Source organism: Falco naumanni, chromosome 8, assembly GCF_017639655.2.
Source record: "Falco naumanni isolate bFalNau1 chromosome 8, bFalNau1.pat, whole genome shotgun sequence".
In the NCBI taxonomy this organism is placed as follows: domain Eukaryota; kingdom Metazoa; phylum Chordata; class Aves; order Falconiformes; family Falconidae; genus Falco; species Falco naumanni.
The window spans coordinates 17,644,023-17,665,029 of record NC_054061.1 but is presented as its reverse complement, the minus strand read 5'-3'; the positions used below and the strand labels follow the sequence as shown (position 1 = coordinate 17,665,029).

The window sequence follows — 21,007 nt, the reverse complement described above, 5'->3', positions numbered from 1 at the left end:
AACCCTGTGAGGCAAAGTAGTCTCTCAATAGTGAAAAATGGCAGAAGCTGATACAAAAAGATATTAAAAATGCAACCCCCCCCCCCAAAAAAAATGATTCTGAGGCCTCGTTTGTTTTCTCTTAAGCCCACAATAACATTTACAGAAGCTTTGCATCTGAACATCCAGTTACCTAGCATGTGGCAGGGCTTAAGCACCACAGCAACAGGAGAGGACCAGAACCCTGATGCTCCAATTTGTGCGATACTTAGTGGCTTTGCTGCTTGTTGACATGAACTCCAGTGCTGAGTAGTCAGCTAGGCACAGAGCACTGGAAGAGTGCGCTGGAGCTGCGGTGAACCCTCTCTGTAATGAGTTATCAGTGATTCATTGCAAACTCCTACTGAGATGCAGCATCTGACAGTAGCAGCACAGGCTGGCCTGGCGTGTGGTAACCCTCCCAAACACGGCGACTCAGCTGGCTGAGCATGGTGCTCAGCACGCATCGTGAGGAGATCTGTGAACACCCCTCTGTGTAAGGCTACGGTAACTTCAAGAAGAGGATTTCTCACTCCTTTCTTTTTTTTTTTTTTTTCTTAATTTTTTTTCTGGTTTTTTTTTTTTTTCCCCCTCCAGAAACAAATGGTGGCTTCCACCTAGAAAATGTTACAGCCACCATATTAGAAAATGTGGAATTAATTTAGTAAGAAATTTCAAGCCATCTCACAAAGAGGACATCTGGATGATTGTCCAGGATAACTACCAGAAGTAAACAGTATTGCCTCCTCCCTCGTACACACCTCTGAAGCCAATGCCTGTTTTGCACCACTGCCCACCTTTCAGCTAGTGTTTTCTCTACTGACATCTTTGCTCAATTCTCTTTGATAATGCAGGAAAAACATGAAGTCTTTGGAAGACTTTTGAATTTCTGACAAATTACTGCAGATATTAAATGTACCCTAGCATTTCATAAAACAGACAAGATGACAGTTTTGTTGAATTTTTTTCTTTTGATATTATGGTGAAAGCAAGCTCAGCCCCTTGAAACCAGCAGACATAATACATTTCAGATACTGGGTTCATTACTCTGATTTTGTCAAAAAAACGGCACTTACAAACTTTCTGCATATATGCATAATTGCAGACTACATGTAGCTACCACAGCTATTGAGCTAGGTTAGCTAGAAAAACCATTTCTGAACCTTTGAATAACATCTATAAAAAATTATCCATTGATTTCTAGGCTATATGACATTCTCCATGTGTGACTGTTTTAATTCAGTAATGTTCTCTTTCACATATTGGAATGCATTTCTTCATCACTTAAAACTAAATAATTTAAAAGAAACGTATTTTTTAAGTATTTTTGTGAGCCTTTTGAGAACAAATAATTTTAAACAAATTAGTAGCAACTTGTGGTTTAAATTCATTAACTGGATCAACCACAGATATTGAAATTCAGTCACAAAGATACTTGCATCATGCAGTCTTAAAATTCTAAATTCATGAAATTATTCTGGATTTTCTGTTAGAATATCACACTAGAAAAATACAAATTACTAAACAGAATCATAAGCGGAATGTGAAGGCTAAAATTCGGAATAACTCACAAACTGATAAACATTAAAATTAAGTAAAGCAAGCATTGCATTCTGTTTAAGTGGAGTCTTAACAAATACAATTTTCAGAGTTACAACTCATTCATAAATTCTGGAAGTTATAAGCACAATATTTAGGGCTTATTCCTGTGGTATGAAGCCTGGTTCATGACAGGTATAGTGTTTCTTTGGGATGGAAGACAGAGTATTAAGCATCTCAAAGTAAAAAAATTATGAAAATCATTTGGGACCACTACCAAAATATCTTTGCATGGTTATTTACTTCAAAAGGACAGAACAAAGGTAAACAATTTTCATGTTAATGAAAAGAAGTTTACAGAAGCTTTGAAGAAACACAGCACATTATATAAACCAACAAAAGTTTGGTTTATATGTTTTTAGCTTGTAAGTATTTTCATGCCATAATCCTATTCTCTCCTTGGTTTTGTCATATGCTTCTTGCTTAATGATGCAGTTTAAGAACAATACTTGCAAATACTTCTACTCCAGACATCTACCATTCCTTCTTGGAAAACATCCCAAACCTCTAAAATAAGACGCTTCCCAAGTCCAGTGAAAATTAGTCTCATGTATGCAAAATTTTCTAGAATTTATGTCGTCTGGTTTTTTTTCATTCTGAGCAAGGAGTTCAAAGTCCAAAGAAATTTGCAGATGAACATCAAAAAAGTCAATTACTTACCACAGGTTACTCTAGGAAGACCCAGGTACATGTTGGTAGAAGGATCGAAGACAAACTTTAAACTCTGAAGTTTGATAATTTTGAAATGCACAATACAATATGCAACATATAAAAATATGACAATTCTAATATTGCTAGTACAGTTAATACAGGCGGCACTAAATATGAACTTTTATCAGTGATCTCCTAGGGTTTTCTAGAATCTCTATCATTATCATATATATATATATATCTTTGCCCAATGTATTGCATATTTTTCCCTGTACATTTATAATGCAGTGAAGCTTTTCATCTTGGGATTTCTAACGGAAGGTTTAAAAATAAAAAATAAGTTGCACAATTCTATTTGTGATGCTAAAATACATCTGATTCCTGCTGAATTATTAATGGTGCATAGTGCATGCAAGAAAGATAGGAAAAACATGAAAAAATAAGCTGCCTTTTTTTTTTTTTTTTTAAATCAGACTGACTGCAGTTGCATGCAGTCACTGAATGGAAATACTTACTACACAGAGCAAGACTTCTAAAACAAAACCTCATGGAGCCATGAGCTGACAGTGACAACAGAGAAAAGTAACATCTAGCTAATGACATCAGCTGCTAACAGAAGCAAAATATGCCATACGAGGTCTGCATATGTTCTATAAAGGTAACATAGGCATTGGAAAATTTAACTGAAATTTTGAAGTGAACCATTAAACACTGTTATCTTCATTCTTCTGTTGATGGAAGACTGGCTTATGGTGCATTCAAATGAAATAGAGGAAAAAAATGATGACTTGCAAGTTTAAATAGGATTTCTGCTGGTGAAAAAAAACCACCAATAAATAACAATAAAAACCAAGAACCAACAAACCCAAAGCCCAAAACCTTCTTTCCTAGCTCTGCATTCATAGAAGTGAGGAAACCATTGACAGTTAAGACATGTCTGGTAAATAAAATGTCAATTAATTATTGCATTTCTATATAACAACCAAAAAATATTAATTCACAGTTGAACGTAACTTTTATTTCATACCTAGATCTCTATATCCACATGTGCAAATAATATTTGGCTTAAAAAATGCACTACTGTCCAATACTTGCTTCCTTAAAAATTCTTGTGAATCAAATGGCAAATCAAATAGCTGGACATTCTTCAGCATAAAATAGAAATGGGTGTACAAAAAGCAATATTTATTTATTTTTTTTTGGGGGGGGGGGGGTTAAAGGTATTTAGACTGCTTATGGAAAGTCACGTTATTCCTTCATTATTCACTTTTATTTATCACCCTGAGGGCTATCTTTGAGGTATGCATATAACATTTTGTCTTGAAACACAGAAGTTTTCAGTCAAAATAAAGTAGCATTTTTGGATTGAATGACATGGTACAATTACCACAAAAGGTAAAAGAGAAGTGTACTGAAAAGTCCCAGAATTGTCCTATTTACCACAGATGAAATATACTTCTCGGGCATTTATTGAGGATAACATGAATGTATATATTGTATGAACCACACAGTTTTTGTTATAATTAATCCCAAGAAACCAAGGTGACTTTCGGGGAATATTTTTTTCCCAAAATATAGTTTGCGGCTTTTAATGGGGTTTTGTTGTTGTTGTTTTTTAAGTCTGCAGAAGAACCCATCTCAACTCATACATACTAAATCCAGAATTTACACGTTACGGTGTGTCTGTTCTACCATGCTGCAAAAGCGCAGCTGCAAAGCAGTTATCTGGATGGGTTGTCTGATCCCCACATTTGAAATTGGCAATGACAATATTGTATTTGAAATATGGCAATGACAATCTGGAATTTAAAGAAGTGTTCTCTGCATAAACGGACTCAGTGAACCAAACTTACTACATACTAAGACTTACTACCTACTAAGGCAGAAAATTTAACACATCACTGCTGTGCTGTGCATAGTTTTGGTGTTTGAAGTATATAACAGCTTCATCACTGAACCTATGGCTTGAACTTTATGCATAGCTTTAAAGATTGTAACAACTGTTCATCAGATATTCCACATCCTTTCACAGGTCTTTAAATGATACCACTTCTTTCCTTTCTGCCTGAATCACATAATGAGTGCAAGGGAAAAGAACAAAACAAAAACAAAGTCCAGGAACCTTTTTTCCTCCATTTAACAAGTCTCAACAGAGTCACAAAAAATGTCTTCATTGCTTTTGTCTAGGTTTAAAAAACCCTTTTTTAGCTCCTTAATTACTTCATAGTCTACTCGTTTTGTTTCATTAGTTTGCTATATTTTATCATGTAATCACTCACTCTAGTGAAAAAATCCTTCGATTTACTTCACTGCTTTAAATTGCCTTTTTAATTATTATTTTTAAATTAAGATATTTCTTCAACTATTTGTTAATAATCAGATTTGAAAACATCATCCTACATACAGTATGAATCGTTCACTTGTTTACAAAGAACTTAAAGATGTAACTTTTTTTTTTAATCACTGATATGTAGCTCTATTTTCCCCATACCAATATATTCTATTTCTATAGCTTAAATCAGGAATATTAAAATAGTTGCCTCTGGTTTAGCTTCCCAAGTCTTGAGACATTGTTTTTGCTGCATATGCTCAGTAACAATCTGAACTTTACTCATCCTTTTTTCTTTGAAACCAGAAATCAACAGCGCACATCCTCCTAACTGGAGACAAGATTGCCTGAAGGCTCTGCATACTAAATCACCGGCCCTTGAATAAACATTTCTTATTTTGGGCTGGATTTTTGTGTGGATTTTTTTGAGTGAAAATCCATTTATTTCACAGAAACTTTATATGCAATAATTTACTGAAGTCTTTAGATCTGTAGTAGTCACTTATATAACACAGACATACAACATCTTTCCAAAGTCAGATTAAATTTAGATGCACAGCTGCTATTCCTTATACCAGGTGAAACAGCTGGACATTATTTGTAAAACCCATTGGACGAGCTCACCAAAATCTCTGGCAGGTTCAGCAATAGCAGAAGCACATTTCAAGATCCCATTTTTCTGGAGTTCGGAAAAAGAGCTGAGGTGAAGTTGCACTCCACGGTACACGGTTGCCTCCGTTCTGATTTTCAGAAGCATACCCCAGCCTTGCTGTAATCAGTATCTGGCCCACTGGTTATAGTCACAAGGGAACCTACTGGTGCTGCGTACCCAGCCTCTCCGGTGGCACTCGGGGACCTGACCAAAACACACCGAGGCTCGGAGTGCCGGGTGGGCTGCCCTGGCTCCACCCGGCCACAGGATTATCAGGTTTAGCTCTGCACAACACTCAAAGTTATGCTACTTCGAAATTGCCTCCTGGATCAAAATAGCAAAGGCAAGATTTTTGTTCCAATTCCTGATATTTCTATGTGCATACAAATCAAAATAGAAATATAGCTACACAGTAGCTATGAAGTGAGGTATTTCATAAACAGAAGCTTTGCATTCACTTTGAGTTAACCACTGCTCGCGTTTGCTTACAGCCAAGATATATTCATATTAAAAAAATATATACCATGTCTCTCTCTCTCGTTATTTGCTTATTTTCTAATTATGCAGAAAAATTTTCTTGGACTACAGAAAATATTTCAGTACTCGTGCTATTAGAGAACAATCCAAATAAGTGCAATCCACACGAAAAATTACACCACCAAAACCAAACTTCCCTCAGCCCGAAAGGACATAACAAAGAAAAGTGGATTTATACTGCAGAGTAGAAAGATTTCAGCTATGACTTGAAAAGAAATATTTATTAGAAAAATTATTTGAGCCTATTCTTTCTTCTATTCCTTCCCATTTCCACTCTTTGTTCCTGTCCATTATGCCTCACTATGGAGCATTTAAGAAATTTTTGTAACTTTAAGGATAATATGGTCTGTTTAGGAAAGACCCAGACTGTTATTACCATAAAAGGTTTTACAATACTTAGGCAAAATTCTTGGTAGAAATTATTTGGATAAAGTTGATCCTCAGAAAATGAAGTAAGTGCACTGAAGGACCTTTCAAGTTTCTCATTTCATTAATAACATTTGCAGTTTTAAGTACCTCTCTATATTCAAGTTTTTACAGTCTGAATAGTGTCAAGACACTGATTTATGGATTTTTTTCAAAAAATGTAAATATGAAAAAACCAGTAAAAGAACCATTAGAACATTAAAATATTCACATAGCCATGATCTGAATATGTACAGATAATAGTAGGAAATAAAATTTTAATTTTTAATTAAGAAAATTATGTAATATGCTTTGCATTATTCAGACCTTCTTCAGTCCCATAGCAGCTTTTTAAATAGGTATATTTAGGGTACTGTTAGAAGGTTTTCAGAGCTTTTATTCGTTGAAGTAAGGTATCGCCCTGACTTGTACTTTTAGGGCTCTTGTGAAAACTACAAGTGTACTACAATTCCTTAGAAGGCACAACTTATTTACTATAACATTGTTTAGCTTACTCAGAGCCTCCAGGTATTTGACAAGTCATGAACGAAAGACCAAGCATTAACAAATTCTCTTGAACTACAAGGTTCAGTGCTGAACTGTAACATCCCTGGTTAGCTGGTAACATTCTGGAATGCACAGAACTGTTAGAGGAAACTGAATCTGAAAAAAGTTCCAGGTTTCAACTGCTGCTTTAACGTTTGAAAGAGGCAGTAGAGACCCTAATAAAATTGTGGCAGATACAGTCTTCACAGTAGTCTGCGTGGGTTTGGTAACCTACACATACTGATGTTCACCAGACATATTTTATTGGCTTTTAAAAACTACTGAGACATTTTGCAGTAAAAATGATCAAGTATTATAGAAACGATAGGCTACAATTTGGTTGTTAATAAATTGATGTAGCCTAAGAGAGGTTATATCATACGTCAAAGATTTGTGAATTTCCAGCAGAGGTATTGACTAAAAAACAAGTTTTAAGTTTGTCAGAAGAAATGTCTTTCCCTACAATTCAAAATTCTTAACATTATACATATATACATCTGTAAAGTCACACTTTTTGAAGGTACACAATTTTTAATTAAAAATGAGAAAAAATGTCTAAGTTTCATAACTGGAGGCCACTGTAACTGAATATAAATTGCAAGTTTTACCTTTCTTTTTGCTATCGTCTTTCAAATTCATCCTGTATAACCACTGAAATGACTGCTCTGCAGCTATCTGTGACCAAGGCATGTTATGCAAAGGACCAAGAGACCGATACCCGAACAGTTTTTAGCATAGTAAGCCTAAATATTCACATGCAGGAAAGCAGAATCACTTAAAACAGATCACAAATTGCAAGATTAACTGTAAAATATAAAACCCAAGAAATGAAGAAGGCAGAATTCTGAACTTTCTCTGAACTTCATGGCTAGTTAGAAAGTTATGATCTAATGAACAGATTAGATCTCCATAATCAGGAAGCATTTTTCAAACTAAAAACATTTACTCTTAATCACAGTTAATATAAGCGAAATAAAGTAATTTTTCATATTGTACTTTGTTAGTGTGTTTTCTGCCTATAGCACACACCATAACCAAGCCGCCTTTAGTGACAAATCCTGATTCTAAAACAGCATTTGTTTTAATAACAGTTTAATGAACATGAAAACTACAGACGTTTTCATCTGAAGCAAGCCAAACATATGGTAAAATTAATGACAAAATAGTTAAGTTATGAAGAATGATATTGAGCAAACCAAAGAAAAAACAACCCTAATATAAAATTATTTCAGAAATAACTACAAAAAATAAAAAAAAAAATTAAAAAAAAAATAAAAAAAAAAGAGGGAAAACCACACGCACACAAAGGGGAAAATAAATAAAGATAGACCTGCCAGGGAAGACTACAAGTTAAAAATAAAAATAAATACTAAGTGCTAAATACTCTAGGAATCCAAGTTAATCTCTTTCTGTCCTACATACACAGCAGTGACATTGTAAAGGCTACGTGCATTACATCAAAGATTGCCTTTCTGAATACACTTGGCTGGCTAAGAAATAAAAAAGAGCTTTCTGCTTGCCAGTTCTGAGAGAATCACGGTACAAAATACTCCATTTGGGTGCCTTAGCATAAATAATCAAAGTATGATTTTTATGTCATAACAAAGATGACCTAATCCTGCCACACTCAAATCAACAGTCGTTTTGATACTGATAAAGTACCAGGAGGGGCTGTGACAGACCAGAACAACCACACCTGCATGGACTACCTCAACTTAGCTAAAAGGCCTAAATACTTACTTGGACTTCAAAATTCATATTCTCCAGAAATTTCTGGTTCATTGTCTCTGCAAATTTGTTGATGGCTCTTAAGAACACCCTAGAAAAGAAAAGCAATGATAAAGCAATGATACAGATAGATTAATGTAATCTCTGGAAATCTGTTCCAACCACATATCTTATCAATGGAAACATATTTAAACACTGAACACGCTAGAAGCAGCAATATTCACATACATGACCACAGTAGAGGACATTCTGTGCAATGGCATGCTATTTATGGTCTGTTACACATAAAAAAAAAAAAAAGTTTAAGCACACAATTGTCAAAAAGTTTCTTGATCTCCGCTGAAAATTTCAGACATAATTTCTTTTCTTCTGCTACATGCCGCATTGCATTCTGGAGAAAACAGACAGCAATTCTTTCAAACACAATTTTACCTTCTATTTGACAAAACCGAATAAATTACGAGAGAGTTATTGCCGCCTCCACATGGTTTGACAGCTGAAAGCGTTCCTGTACTTACATTATTAGTTTGGAGCTGCCACTGCATTTTCCCAATTAAAAGATGCTTTGTGCAGCTTTTTGGTTTTCTCACAGGTGGGGAGGGGAGGATGACACCCCTGCCCATCTTTCTCCTCAGGTTGATTGTAAAAACACATTCAAAGCTGAGTTAATATAGAGTTATTTCTTCCAAGAGGAAGAGTGCAAACATTAGCCCTCTAGCTTGAAAAGCAGCACCTATTTATGCTCTTTATTAATGCAGCAAGAGTAAGTCATGTTTCTAAAGCTAATTTCTTTGTCTAACTTTCCAGCACAGTACATTTGTAATACAAAAATCAATTGTATCTCTAAATATTATAAAGTTTATTTAAATAATTCAGTTTAATTCAATTTACAATTTTGAAAGCAAGTGATCCATTTCCCTCTGCCCCATATATAAAATGTAAAAAAATTTTAAGTTGAAATGTTTCTATGGCAAACACTGTGGGGGCAAACATACTGTAACCCGAAAGAGGTGAAAACAAGAAAAAACAATCCTAACTGTTCAAAACCAATGACTGTCATCTAGCTATCACCTACAGCAACAGGATCTAATAATTATAACAGGTCTACAAAAAAAACCCACCATCTCAGTATTCAGTTGCATCAGAAAGAGCAATAACTCAATAATTAGAATTATTGGCAAAAGATTATGAGACGACAGGATATCCCTACGTTACTCTCAATGTTGCATCCTTGTGTTGGATTCTGTGTGATGTCCTGGTCTCCCATTTAAAAAAAATAAAACAATTACAAAAACAAAACAAAACAAAAAAAAAAAAAAGAGAGAGAGAAAGCAAGCAAATGTGACAAAGAAACGATTAGGCACGTTAAATGGATTGTGCCTGACATCTGGTTTCTTTAGTCAGGGGACACTATGTGACTGAGGAGGAATATGGCAGAATCTATAAAACTGAAAGTACCATGGAGATGAGAAACTTACTGTTCACTGTTTCTCATACAAACACTGGAGAGCACTGAACAAAAAGAGAATGCACATTCAAAATAAGCAAAAAGAGAGAGGTTTCATGCTAATCTTGCTCAGCTATGCAGTTCATTCCTACAGGATGCTGTGAATGCCTGAATTTTATACTGGCCAGTGTAAAAGTAGCCAGACACATCAAAGACCAAACTGAAGGGAGGAGTACTGAATGTCCTTGGTCACTGCAGCCTGGGAGAGCACAGCAGTGCTCCTTCTTCCCAGCTCTGCTGTTATACTGTTCCCTTGGCAGCCTCTTCCAAACCACTACCAGAAACAGAATAGTCAGTGACATGAATTTTAGTCTGATCACCAAAATAACCCCCAAAATTTCCAAGGGCTAGATTCAGATCCTTAATGAGGGAGGTAAGACAAAAGTTCAGCTTTTGGCAGGCTTATAACAGGGAATCCTATTTAATGACTAAACAACAGTCCAAAGAAGTGTCCTACTTCGTTAGGGCAACAATTTGACTGGCTAGATTGAAATCCTTTGTTACAATTATGGTTTTCCACAAGGAACAAATTCTTTGCAATAACCTAAAGAACAACATTTTCTTTCCATCCATGTAACATTCCTCTGTACTGTTGGTGTGATCAAGGAAATAAATAATTTATACATGGTGTTACATCTTGCAAAGTTCCTTTTTTTTTTTTAATGTGATCCAAAGGATACCATGTTTTCAGCTACTACAGTAACTGCGGCATTGGAGGGTAACAGACTTCTAAGGATGCTGTGCTACCCTTACTGCATCATCCCGCACATTTGGATGAGTTTCTTTCCAATAGTCTAGGGCATACTCTGATCAAATTTTTAAACAATAGCTCAGCTAATCCTGCCAGATGGATTAAGGGTCTGATCTGAGTGTCATCAAATCACCTCAAGTTCAAGAAACCTAGTTTTGCTCAATACAGTTCTTGCAGGTTATCACCACTCTCCTAAACCACCTCTGTATAATCATAGAATCACCCTGTGAATCCACTGCAATTGTCACCTCTGTTGGCCTGAACAGGCTGTTGTACTTCCTTTTCAGCCTTTTATGTGATCAGGTCTTATTCTGGAAAATGCTGCCCCACACTACCCACAAGAAAATAAACACATTCTTCCCTAACACTTTACTTGTATGGGTACATTTATCTCTACAAGACTGCCTGATGCTTGACACAAACAGTTTAATATTTGGCAAAAAAAAAGGGGGATTCTAAAAATGATGGTCTACATCAGACAGCACACAAAAAAATACACAGCTAGGCAGAATCACGGACACCCACATGTTATTCTGTCTGTCAGCATCCCCATTACTCTTCTGAGTAGGAGTTTTGGGTCAAGGCCTTTTCAACATCATCTTTTCTGTAGAACTACATTGCTGTAGATGCTTCTTTGATTTACCAAGTATATTTCTTGCCAATTCATGTAATCAAGTTTTTCAGCTCTAGCTTTCATATAGTAGCATTTCCCTTCACTCAGAAATTCCTTTCCTGGAGTGGGAGGGGGTGTCCTCCATTTTTGAAGCTTTTTTTATTTTCAAACTTCTGTGTATTTACACACTACTCCAGCACGCAGTGCAACGTGTCACCTAAAAATGCTGTTTGGGCAGAATCCGGTATGGTGCTGATAATTCAATCTTACATTAAAACACCCTCACGCTTTTAGGTGCCTTGTCTTTTAGCACAGAAATACCATGCAAGATACAGTAGAAATAATCATAACACACAGATGAAATTTATTAGTGCAAATCTATTTCATGATATGGACATACTTGTGTATGTCGGTATCGTTGTTTTAAAGTTTTTGTGAAGAGCTTCTAGTTTAACCTTAGCTGTACAGAAAAAGCCCCAAGGACACCTGAGAAATACTGAGGTACATAATGTCCAGTAAAAATTGCTGATAATATTAAAAATATTTACAGGGTTCTATACAATATGATTATATATAAGCTAACTTATGTGAATATCCTTTTTATTTTTACAGATATTTTTATCTGACATAGTCGAATGATATATTTACAGGAAGCATGCAATACTTCCAGGCTGTCAAGTTCCAAATAGTTTCATGCATTTGTATTTTGCCTAAAGGGTGTATCTATTTCTGTCACTGGAAGTCACTCAGGCAGTAGCTTGAATGCTATTCCTGGCTCCTGCCCATGCCATGATGTCCTGACTAAATGATTTCATTTCTATATGCCTCAGTCTCCCCTTTCAGTGAAAAGGGGTATTAATTAACTAGCCACAAGTACAAAGCTGAACAGATATTTATAAAACACTGAGAGATTTTGATGAAAGGAAGAGAAAAATATCATTTTAATTATTACTGACAGCATATTCCCATTTAAAGAGCTAAACATTGATCCAAGAGGAGAGAGTTAAAGTCATTTGACTGGAGAAGTCATCTTTCCTTACACAATTATTCAGTTATCAATTCTAACTGAGATAATGGATAAGATGTGGGTAGAAAAAAGATGGCAAAAGAGTGCCCCAGAACAGCTCAGAGAAATACAATACAAACTGTCTGAATTCTGAAGTTATTGAGAAAAATTACTGAAAGGAGTTATCTTGTCACACTGTAATATAACTTAATTTCCCTTGCTCGTAGAACAGGTCATTGGAGCTTACCTTTCCTCTGCACTTCAGGATTGCTGCTCAGTTTAGACTGATATGGGGTGACCAAAGGACAGGATCCTGATGTCGCATACAGATAATGTAATTCGGTGGTTTTTCTGTTTAACTTTTTTGTCTTGTCACATTTTCCCTTAATTTTCATCATCACATAGGGGTACGAATGTGTTCTTTTAGATAACTTTCCTTTTACTTAATATGGATTTAATTTCTCGTCAGTTTGTGATCTAAAATAGTTGAAATGTTTATACCTACGATGATTTCCATTGTATTTCCTCAGTTTATGAGGACTGATGCTTCTAATTTACAGTTCATACTAATCTCTTGGGCTTGAAGATTTATGGATGATCATCAAAGACCAAAGTCTCCGGGCTTAATCCGGGCATAAAAAGGCAAGGGTCTGGCTTAGGACAGCAACAGAATTACCATGGTTCAACTGCTGCTATCTCCTTTACCTTTCCAGATTTCCTGCTGCTTCTGCTTCGATTTATCGTATTGCCAGAGAAATTTCTTTCAAATTTTGGCTTTGAAAGAATGCCTAACTAACAGAATCCTGTGCAACTGTACTTCATTTCAAATACTTGGATGTATGTTCTAAATAGGGATAGAACAATACCTTAAGTAACATGGATAAATAATTTAAAACAGACAGCTGAAAATTTATGTGTCACCTCAAGATAAAAATTTGACTTCAAACTGATTCTCCCTCAAACAAAATACAGGAGAGGGGCTAAGGGAACAAAGAAAAAACTGTAGTCATAAACAACATGCTGTTAATCAAAGTAGGATTTCAAGCCTATTCCTTAGAAGATGATGACTCTATTTAACAGTAAAATAGGTCTCCACATTGTCCTTGCTTTTGAAGTGCAAATAGGTGATAAACCTAAAATATAGATCTGGAACTCCACGTTATTTTTAGTAAAGAAGTTAGAATTAGTGCATCAGCTCCTTGCAGCATAAATCAAAGAGATGATTGCAGTAAAAGCAAAAACCAAACAAGGCAAAACAAAACCCCCAAAACCTCAACCCCCCTGAAAAACTTAAATTGGCATTGCCCGTTTTTAGGTGGATTTTGGTCTTTTTCTGTGCCTAGTTTCAGACATAAAGCAATTCTGGGTCCACAACTTAATTTTAAGAAAGGTGACTAAATTATAAACCTTCCCAAAATAATGAATTGAGCTTTCCTTAGACTCTTAACACATGAATTCTTTTAAATCAGTGGTACAACAGCAACGAAATGCCCTTCAATGTCTTTTCAAGCTCACAAGACTCTCAAATCTGGAAGTTCAGTTCTTCAACTTTGAGATGAGTAACCCAGATAGCAACCTAAAGGCTGAATTAATTCACTTGGGTATTTATAAGCATCAACTCAAACTCGCATTTGCCATGTGTTCTAAAGTTGTGATTACACTGATGTAATGACAGGTGGAAAAAATTAATCAAATACTAAATTCTACTGAAGAATCAGACACAGAAAATAGAGATAAGCTTTAAAATAATATTATTTCCTATGCAGTTGTGAAAGCTCTTACTGAAAGAAACCATTAAAATGCTGGATTATATGTTGTTTTAAAATCACATCTGAAAAACTATGACAGTTTTTAAAACTCAGAACTCCTTCCCACAAACCCTACGTGCTTTTCCTTCAGACAATTTGATCCACAAATTCAAGTAAGCAGTTACACCAGCTTCCCTTTGGCAGGCTTTTTTTTGTTATCCCCAAAGGCTGATCAATCAGCACTTTCCTCAGTGAACCCTCTACTTCAGCAGATGTGAAATGTATGAGGGGAGTTCATTCAAAGCCTAGGAGATGCATTGACTATTATTTTGAAGATATCTTCTGAGTTCCAATAGAGATGATCTTGCCAGTGTGCCAATTATACGAAATCTGGAGCAGGGAATAGCAGAGCCAAAATAATACTCCCACATAATTTATGTTGATTTGATAGTAGCATCCTCATAAAATGCTTTGCAGAAGACTCCTGATAGGTATTTCAATGTGAAGCAAGCACTAAGGAAATGCAGCTGAAGTCAACTGATTCTCTTGTAAGCTTCTGTCGTCCTTCCTCTTCCTTCTTGTGTGCAGAGCTAGGAGGCAGCATGTTAAATAAAGAGGAGACTAGCAAAGTGGGTCAGACCCAATCCCAAATGCCAATCACTGTCAATGACTGAAACAGTGATCAGTGATTATAAACTAAACCTGGAAGATATAAAATACCCAGAAGAGAGGACAAGCAATCAGTGTGACAGAAGAGATTAGAAATACACATTTACTAGTTCAGTGACAAAAATAGAACAGCAGGAGAAAGCCTGAGAAAATAAGTGAAAAGATAATAACAAAAATCTTTACAAAGCAATGGCAGAAATTATCTCCTAATAACGTGGCAAGCTATCATTGATTTAAAAATGAAGGGCAATGCAAGATGGAAACCTTGTAGCTACGTGAAAGCTAGTTATTAAGAGGACAATAATGGCAACACTTAGGAAGCAATCCACTTCTATGGTAACTGGAAAAATATGGCCAGTGGTACAAAGAAAGTAGTATAATTTAATCATATTTCTGCCTTGTGTCAATTCAGTATCACTACAGACTGAAGAATAATTTTTTGTACCATTCAAATTGAATTCTAATGATAAAGCAATTGTCATTTTCCGGAATTCTTTTTCAGCGTACAGGCAGAGAGTTTATCCAAACAGCATGGTCAGAAAATAACTGCTTAAAAGTAACTGCTATCCAGCTTCTCTTGTCTCAGTTATAAATTGTTTATTATGTACAACTCATTTTCTTTATTAGTATTATTTGAAAATTTGTATCGAGTAGCTATGGCAGGCATACAAAAATAATACATACTGTAATGTATTAGAGCTAATTTGACAGCTGTACAAAAGCAACATCTAGAGAAAGACAAGAATGAGCAATTGCTTTGATGCTATACAAGTTTCCATTTGAGAGCTTGACTTTGCCAACAGTCTCTTTGTATGTAGCTTTTCCTTCAGCATCTACCTAAAACATGTTTTAAAGACTGCTTATCTCTCATTTAAGGAATCAGAATACATTCTCAAAATTGTGTATTTGGTACAGAATTATGCCAAACTTTTGAAAATGGGATGTTTAGCATGCTTTAAGAAACTTAATTGCTTGAAACAAATTGTATAGAAAGCTGTCATAATGGATTGTGATACGAGTAACTTGGTTTAAAAGGTATTTTCAGTAACTTTCCATATGTTGTATCTTCTCTTATCAGTCTATTCTCCTTCTTTGTGCATTTCAGCTTATTGTTTGCACAGCAGAAATATTATGAATTAAAAAAATTAAAAATCGCATTGTGCCTTTAGTGCTAGATCAAGGGAATAAGATACAAAACTGAAACCCAACTGGTGTACATGAATGTAGTGACCTAACATGGCTATATCAGGATGCCGTGTACTAATAAAAACTCTCATGGCCTTCACTTTTGAAGGACGTTTGAATTGATATTGCAAAATTACTTCCCCCTTCTTCCACTGATTTTTGGTTTTCATCTGTTGACACTAATTTACCCTTACTGTAATATTTGTACCTATCATTTTGTCTTCATCTGTATATACCTAAGAATGCTGAGGAGCTGATACTTTGGTAAACATATTTTCATGGATGTTTCTAGGATGTATTTCTAGACATACTTTTACTATTTCATATATCAAAGGATTTAAATTGGAGAAGTACATGAAACTAATTGATAACCCTGTGGATAATGCTGTCTCAGGGTTTGTTTCTTTTTTTTTTTTGTTTTGCGTTTGTTTGTTTGTTTTTGTTTTGGTTTTTAAGTGGCTCTGTATTTTATTCAGAATCTCACCATAAAGCTTTAAAGGTAAAATGTAGTATTTGGCCTTGCTTTTTCTTTCCCCCATTACATAAGCTTTCTGTATTTGAAATTCCTTCCCTATACCTGCATTATATTTTAACATACTACATGTACTTTTGATTGTCTAGATATTCTTGTTAAAAATATTTAGCAAGTTAATACCTTTTGTCTAGACTACATAATTACTTTACTTTTAAGGAAGCCTAGCTTTTTATGAAGCTTAGAATACGATCTATAATTACAGGTACAGACAAAGATGCATCTGGCTTTTGTCAAATTGCTGCTCATTGGGGTTTATTACTGTAGAGCCAAAACTGTATCAACACAGAATAAGTTGCATTGAATCAGCAGATAATGACTTTTAAAAAAGATCATTATACAGCAAATGCATAATATACCAGCAGTGTTATTTTGTGATGTTGCTGTTTAAAAGTATAAAAATAAGTGTTTAAAATACTGTTACATATGATAATACTGTATATATTTAATTTCCTGAAAATCTCTTAAGATATGAAATGTTGGCCAAAGCTACTCATAAGGAAAGAAAACACAGAAAGAATGCTCAATAACATTTATAACATCTGATAAAAAATAATGAATCCTGAATTTATATTTTCAGCCTTTTCTGTAGTGACATATTTAAAGCAATTTATGTGGGTAATCTGCTCATTTATTTTTTTTTTTTATTTGTTTGCATGTATGCTCTACAGAGTGGAAGATACTACTCTTTGTCTTAATCCTCAAATGTTTTACTAAAATTACAATGCCTGAAAACAAACAAAAAATATTTCATAATGAGCCACATAGCAAAGGTCCTTACAGATTTCTGTATGCAAGTCAAAGCTCTATCTGGAAAAATAACAGTTTATCTGACTGATGTTCTGAAAACATCAAACACGTTGGTTTGCTGTGTTGAGCTGTTCTCTCCACTGAATACTTTACTTTTAGTTCAGGAGACCTTATACTCTAGAGGTAAAAGCATCCTAGCAGCTGATACCAAGAAAGACAAGATCCTCTGCAGTGGGAGTGGGAAAGGGATACCTCCTCACAGCATGTTTTCTCTCTGCATTTTAGATAAAAGACTGAACGGCTGCAATCAAAATGTAATAGGCATCCATTGTGTACCAAGACCGTGATATGCAACAGCCCATCTTGCTGAGCAGATGACCTGCTGCAGTCACCACATTATTAAGTGTTTAGATTCTTGGTAAGCAGATAATTCCACAACATGGGTAACAACCAGCAACATGCAGAGTTAGTGCAGAATAAACATCTTGCAGTATTTGGTGCTGGAAAGATGCAAGTGATTGGAAAGTGGGGTTACATCAGGCACAACGAGACTCGAACACCTACAGATGGAAGAGATGCCCTCTGCTAGGCTTAGAACTGACAGCAAAGCATTAAATGACTCAGTCAGACATAGCAGCCACAGCTGGAAGCGTAACTCTCCATGGAAGTAAATTTACAACCCACAGTGAAACAACTGCCTCTTCTCTTTATCTGCCTTATTCCATTTTCCCAGGACGAATCTTATGCCATTTGCCCTATTACAAACACTGACTTCTGTAGGGACTGGAAAAGATGATGAGGAAACAGAGTTACCTAGATTTAATGGAGAGGAGATAAAAATTTCAGAATACTGAGACACTGGATACCAAATACTCCACCAAGAAAATAAATAAATAAAACGTCCTTTGCCTCTGAAAGGGACTTAATATTAACAGGGAAATTGCATTTCAGCAAGGACGCTTTCAGACTCATAGCAAACACAAACTGTCCAAGGACACATCTTTTTATCACACTATTAATGCAATGACTGAACAATACAAACTGTTTGAACTTGTTATAATAGTTCATTTACCCTCTTGTGCACACATGCATAAAATAATATTTTCATCAGGCATTTATACTTAAATACTTCTCCATATATTAAAATTAAAGTTCCACAATATGCCATAAGCCTAGGTGTAAATGCATTCCGACCCCCTGAAAATTCAAGCCCTTAAGAAAAACAACTGCATTTCTGTCAAGTATGCCAAGGCCAGTCAAAAGTTGCCAGAGGAAAGGGAGATCAAAGGCAGAAGTCAGCTGTATACAACAGATCAGCCATCTAAATTCTCCCTTATTTGTGCCAAATAAACCACAACACCATCATCCAACCTTAGAATCTAAAGTCTCCATACATCTTTGAAAAACAAGAGTAAAACTAACCTAAACTATGTGTATTTTATTTTTTCCCCTCTTAGGAATAAATAAATAAATAAACACCTTTTTATTTATTATTCTCTGCAAGACAAAGAATGAGCCAGGCAATGTTTTATGCAAACTGTTAAAGCATAGCTGGATAGGGTAAAACTGAGTTTTCTTCTACATTTCCTATGACAGCAGAGCCACTTCATATTAATAATCAAAGAATTAAAAGTTAAGGAGGATTTTGTTTCCTATTTTCATAATTAAAATGGTATTCTTGATTTTAACATCACAATTGTTACAAATTGAACACCATATTACTGCACACTCATCAGTTGAATTTGTGCACCTTGAATATAGTCAGATCCGTTAGTGTCTGTGAACAGTCACAATACCTACTGACATCAATACATATACCAAAATATCAAATATTTCTAAAATAAGGAAAATATTGCAAACTTTCATTTCCAGCAACACATAGATGGAAGACTGAGCAGCAGTTCTAATATTTTGATTAATTTGGGGTTTTTTCTTCCTTCCAACTTGAGATATTCTGTGATACTATGAAATCTAGCAAGTTGGTAGTAACAATATAGTTTGTAACATCTCTCCCATAAATACTTAAGCTTCTTGCTTGAAAAAGGCACGTTTTCCTACTTGCTGCCAACTGTGTTTTGTTTCGCTTTTCTCTTCCAAACACTATTATAAACACCATTCTTGGAAAACACACTTAAATTGTGACTACCAGCTGTTCAGGCTTTCTCTTCAAAAAGCTTAAAAGAAAAAGTAGTCCAACAGCTACTGAATTTGTTATGTGCGCTTACTAAAAGATTGAGACTACAACTTCCAAAATGCCATCTCCTCAGAATGCACAAAGCAACATTTTGTTGAATTTCACCAGACTAATACTACAAGCAGCCACTTCTGAAAAGACTTTTGGGATTCAAAGGCAGAGTTGTGCAGAAATATGCATATGTGTAGCGTGGAAAACATGTTTTTCAGAAGTCATGTTTAACAGAGTCATTCATGATCTATGAAAAAAACCCAGGTGTGGAATCCCTATGGTCCTTCTCTTAAAAAGAAATCCCCAACAGTCCCTTGCTAGGTGACAAACAGGAACTTATTCTGCCTCATTTTGCTGGCTGGCCTGATATTACCAACAGGATCTACAGTTCCTGGCACTCTGAGAGATGGTGAGGTGCTTGGGGATGCAGGTGGCACTGATTTGAAGCCATAATGAGATTTTGCTGAACTGATAATGCCATTCTAACACGTGAGCTACATGAGAACCAGGTCTTGAGGGTGTTACAAAGCAGTTCCTCAGCCAATAAGTAGCTATTTCGAGTATGGATAATGAAAGAAAATTGGCAACATTTCCAGCTCTTTTGCCAAATACCTGCAGCGCTAAACCTTTCAAGTTAGGCTTAAAAAGGGCTGGGGAACACTTGACTCCGACAGATGTCTGAAAACACTCAGATATACAGGTAATGAAAACATTTTAGAAAAAGCCTAACCAATGGTGTTAGAAAATACCCTACAGTGTTATCTCACGTTAGTTTTTCAGCAAACAGGATCTGACCTTGAAACGTACTGGGAAATACTGTTTCCTTTTGTTTTAAAATGCCTAAATATAATGTCAACAAGATTCAAAAAACAGCTCAGATGGACACCCAAACAATAAAAGTGCTTACTAAGCCACTTGAGACCCAACACCAACCAAAACTGATTCCAGCTGCTAATTATGATAAGATCAAGTAATTTGAAACTCTATCTAAGCAATTACCATTTCAAAGCCCAGAGGAACAGAAGGAAGGGCTGTGAGTACTTTCCCTTTAGTTGCTAACCCCACTAACCATTTCTTCTATTCAGCAAATCTGACTCCCTATGCACTTTATGTTGACAATAATGCACAAAAATTTCCTGGCAGGAATTATGTGCCTCTAAATTAAAATTTTGAACAGCTGAGAGAGAAGCAGACTACATGGTATTACCTAAACCAGCAAAGCATTTCCCCACAAATGCCATGTACCCAGGAATTACTGCTTTTAATAAGATAATAGCCAATAGTCTAAGTCCCGTAAGTGGAATAAAGTGCACATATAAGCAGTAGCAACTAGTAAGAAGTGTGCAGTAAGCAACCTTCATTAGAACAAAAGTAATTAAATCTACCATGGAGGATCACAAAAATAACTCAGATATTATACGCTCATGATCTCAGTGAGGATTTTACTATTTCCCAAAGCGTTCTGCCCCACCTAGCATGCCACAAAAAAGTGTTCTTTGCATCTTACTGTTAATGGAGGGGGCAGGGGCAAAAGTAGTTCATTCCCCCGTTTTGATTCTCAGTCGTTAATAGAATAGTCCCAGTTCAATGGGTCTA

General features: G+C 35.6%; 1 protein-coding gene across 2 annotated transcripts in view; it reads right to left on the bottom strand.

The window, feature by feature from the left end:
• DOCK2 (dedicator of cytokinesis 2) overlaps positions 1 to 21,007 on the bottom strand; it is a 197,882-nt gene that overhangs the window by 50,639 nt on the left and 126,236 nt on the right. For both annotated transcript variants that reach the window (XM_040604553.1, XM_040604555.1), the window contains exon 30: positions 8,478 to 8,556. In XM_040604553.1, the coding sequence (XP_040460487.1) occupies positions 8,478 to 8,556 (79 nt within the window). The remainder of the gene's footprint in view (positions 1 to 8,477; positions 8,557 to 21,007) is intronic.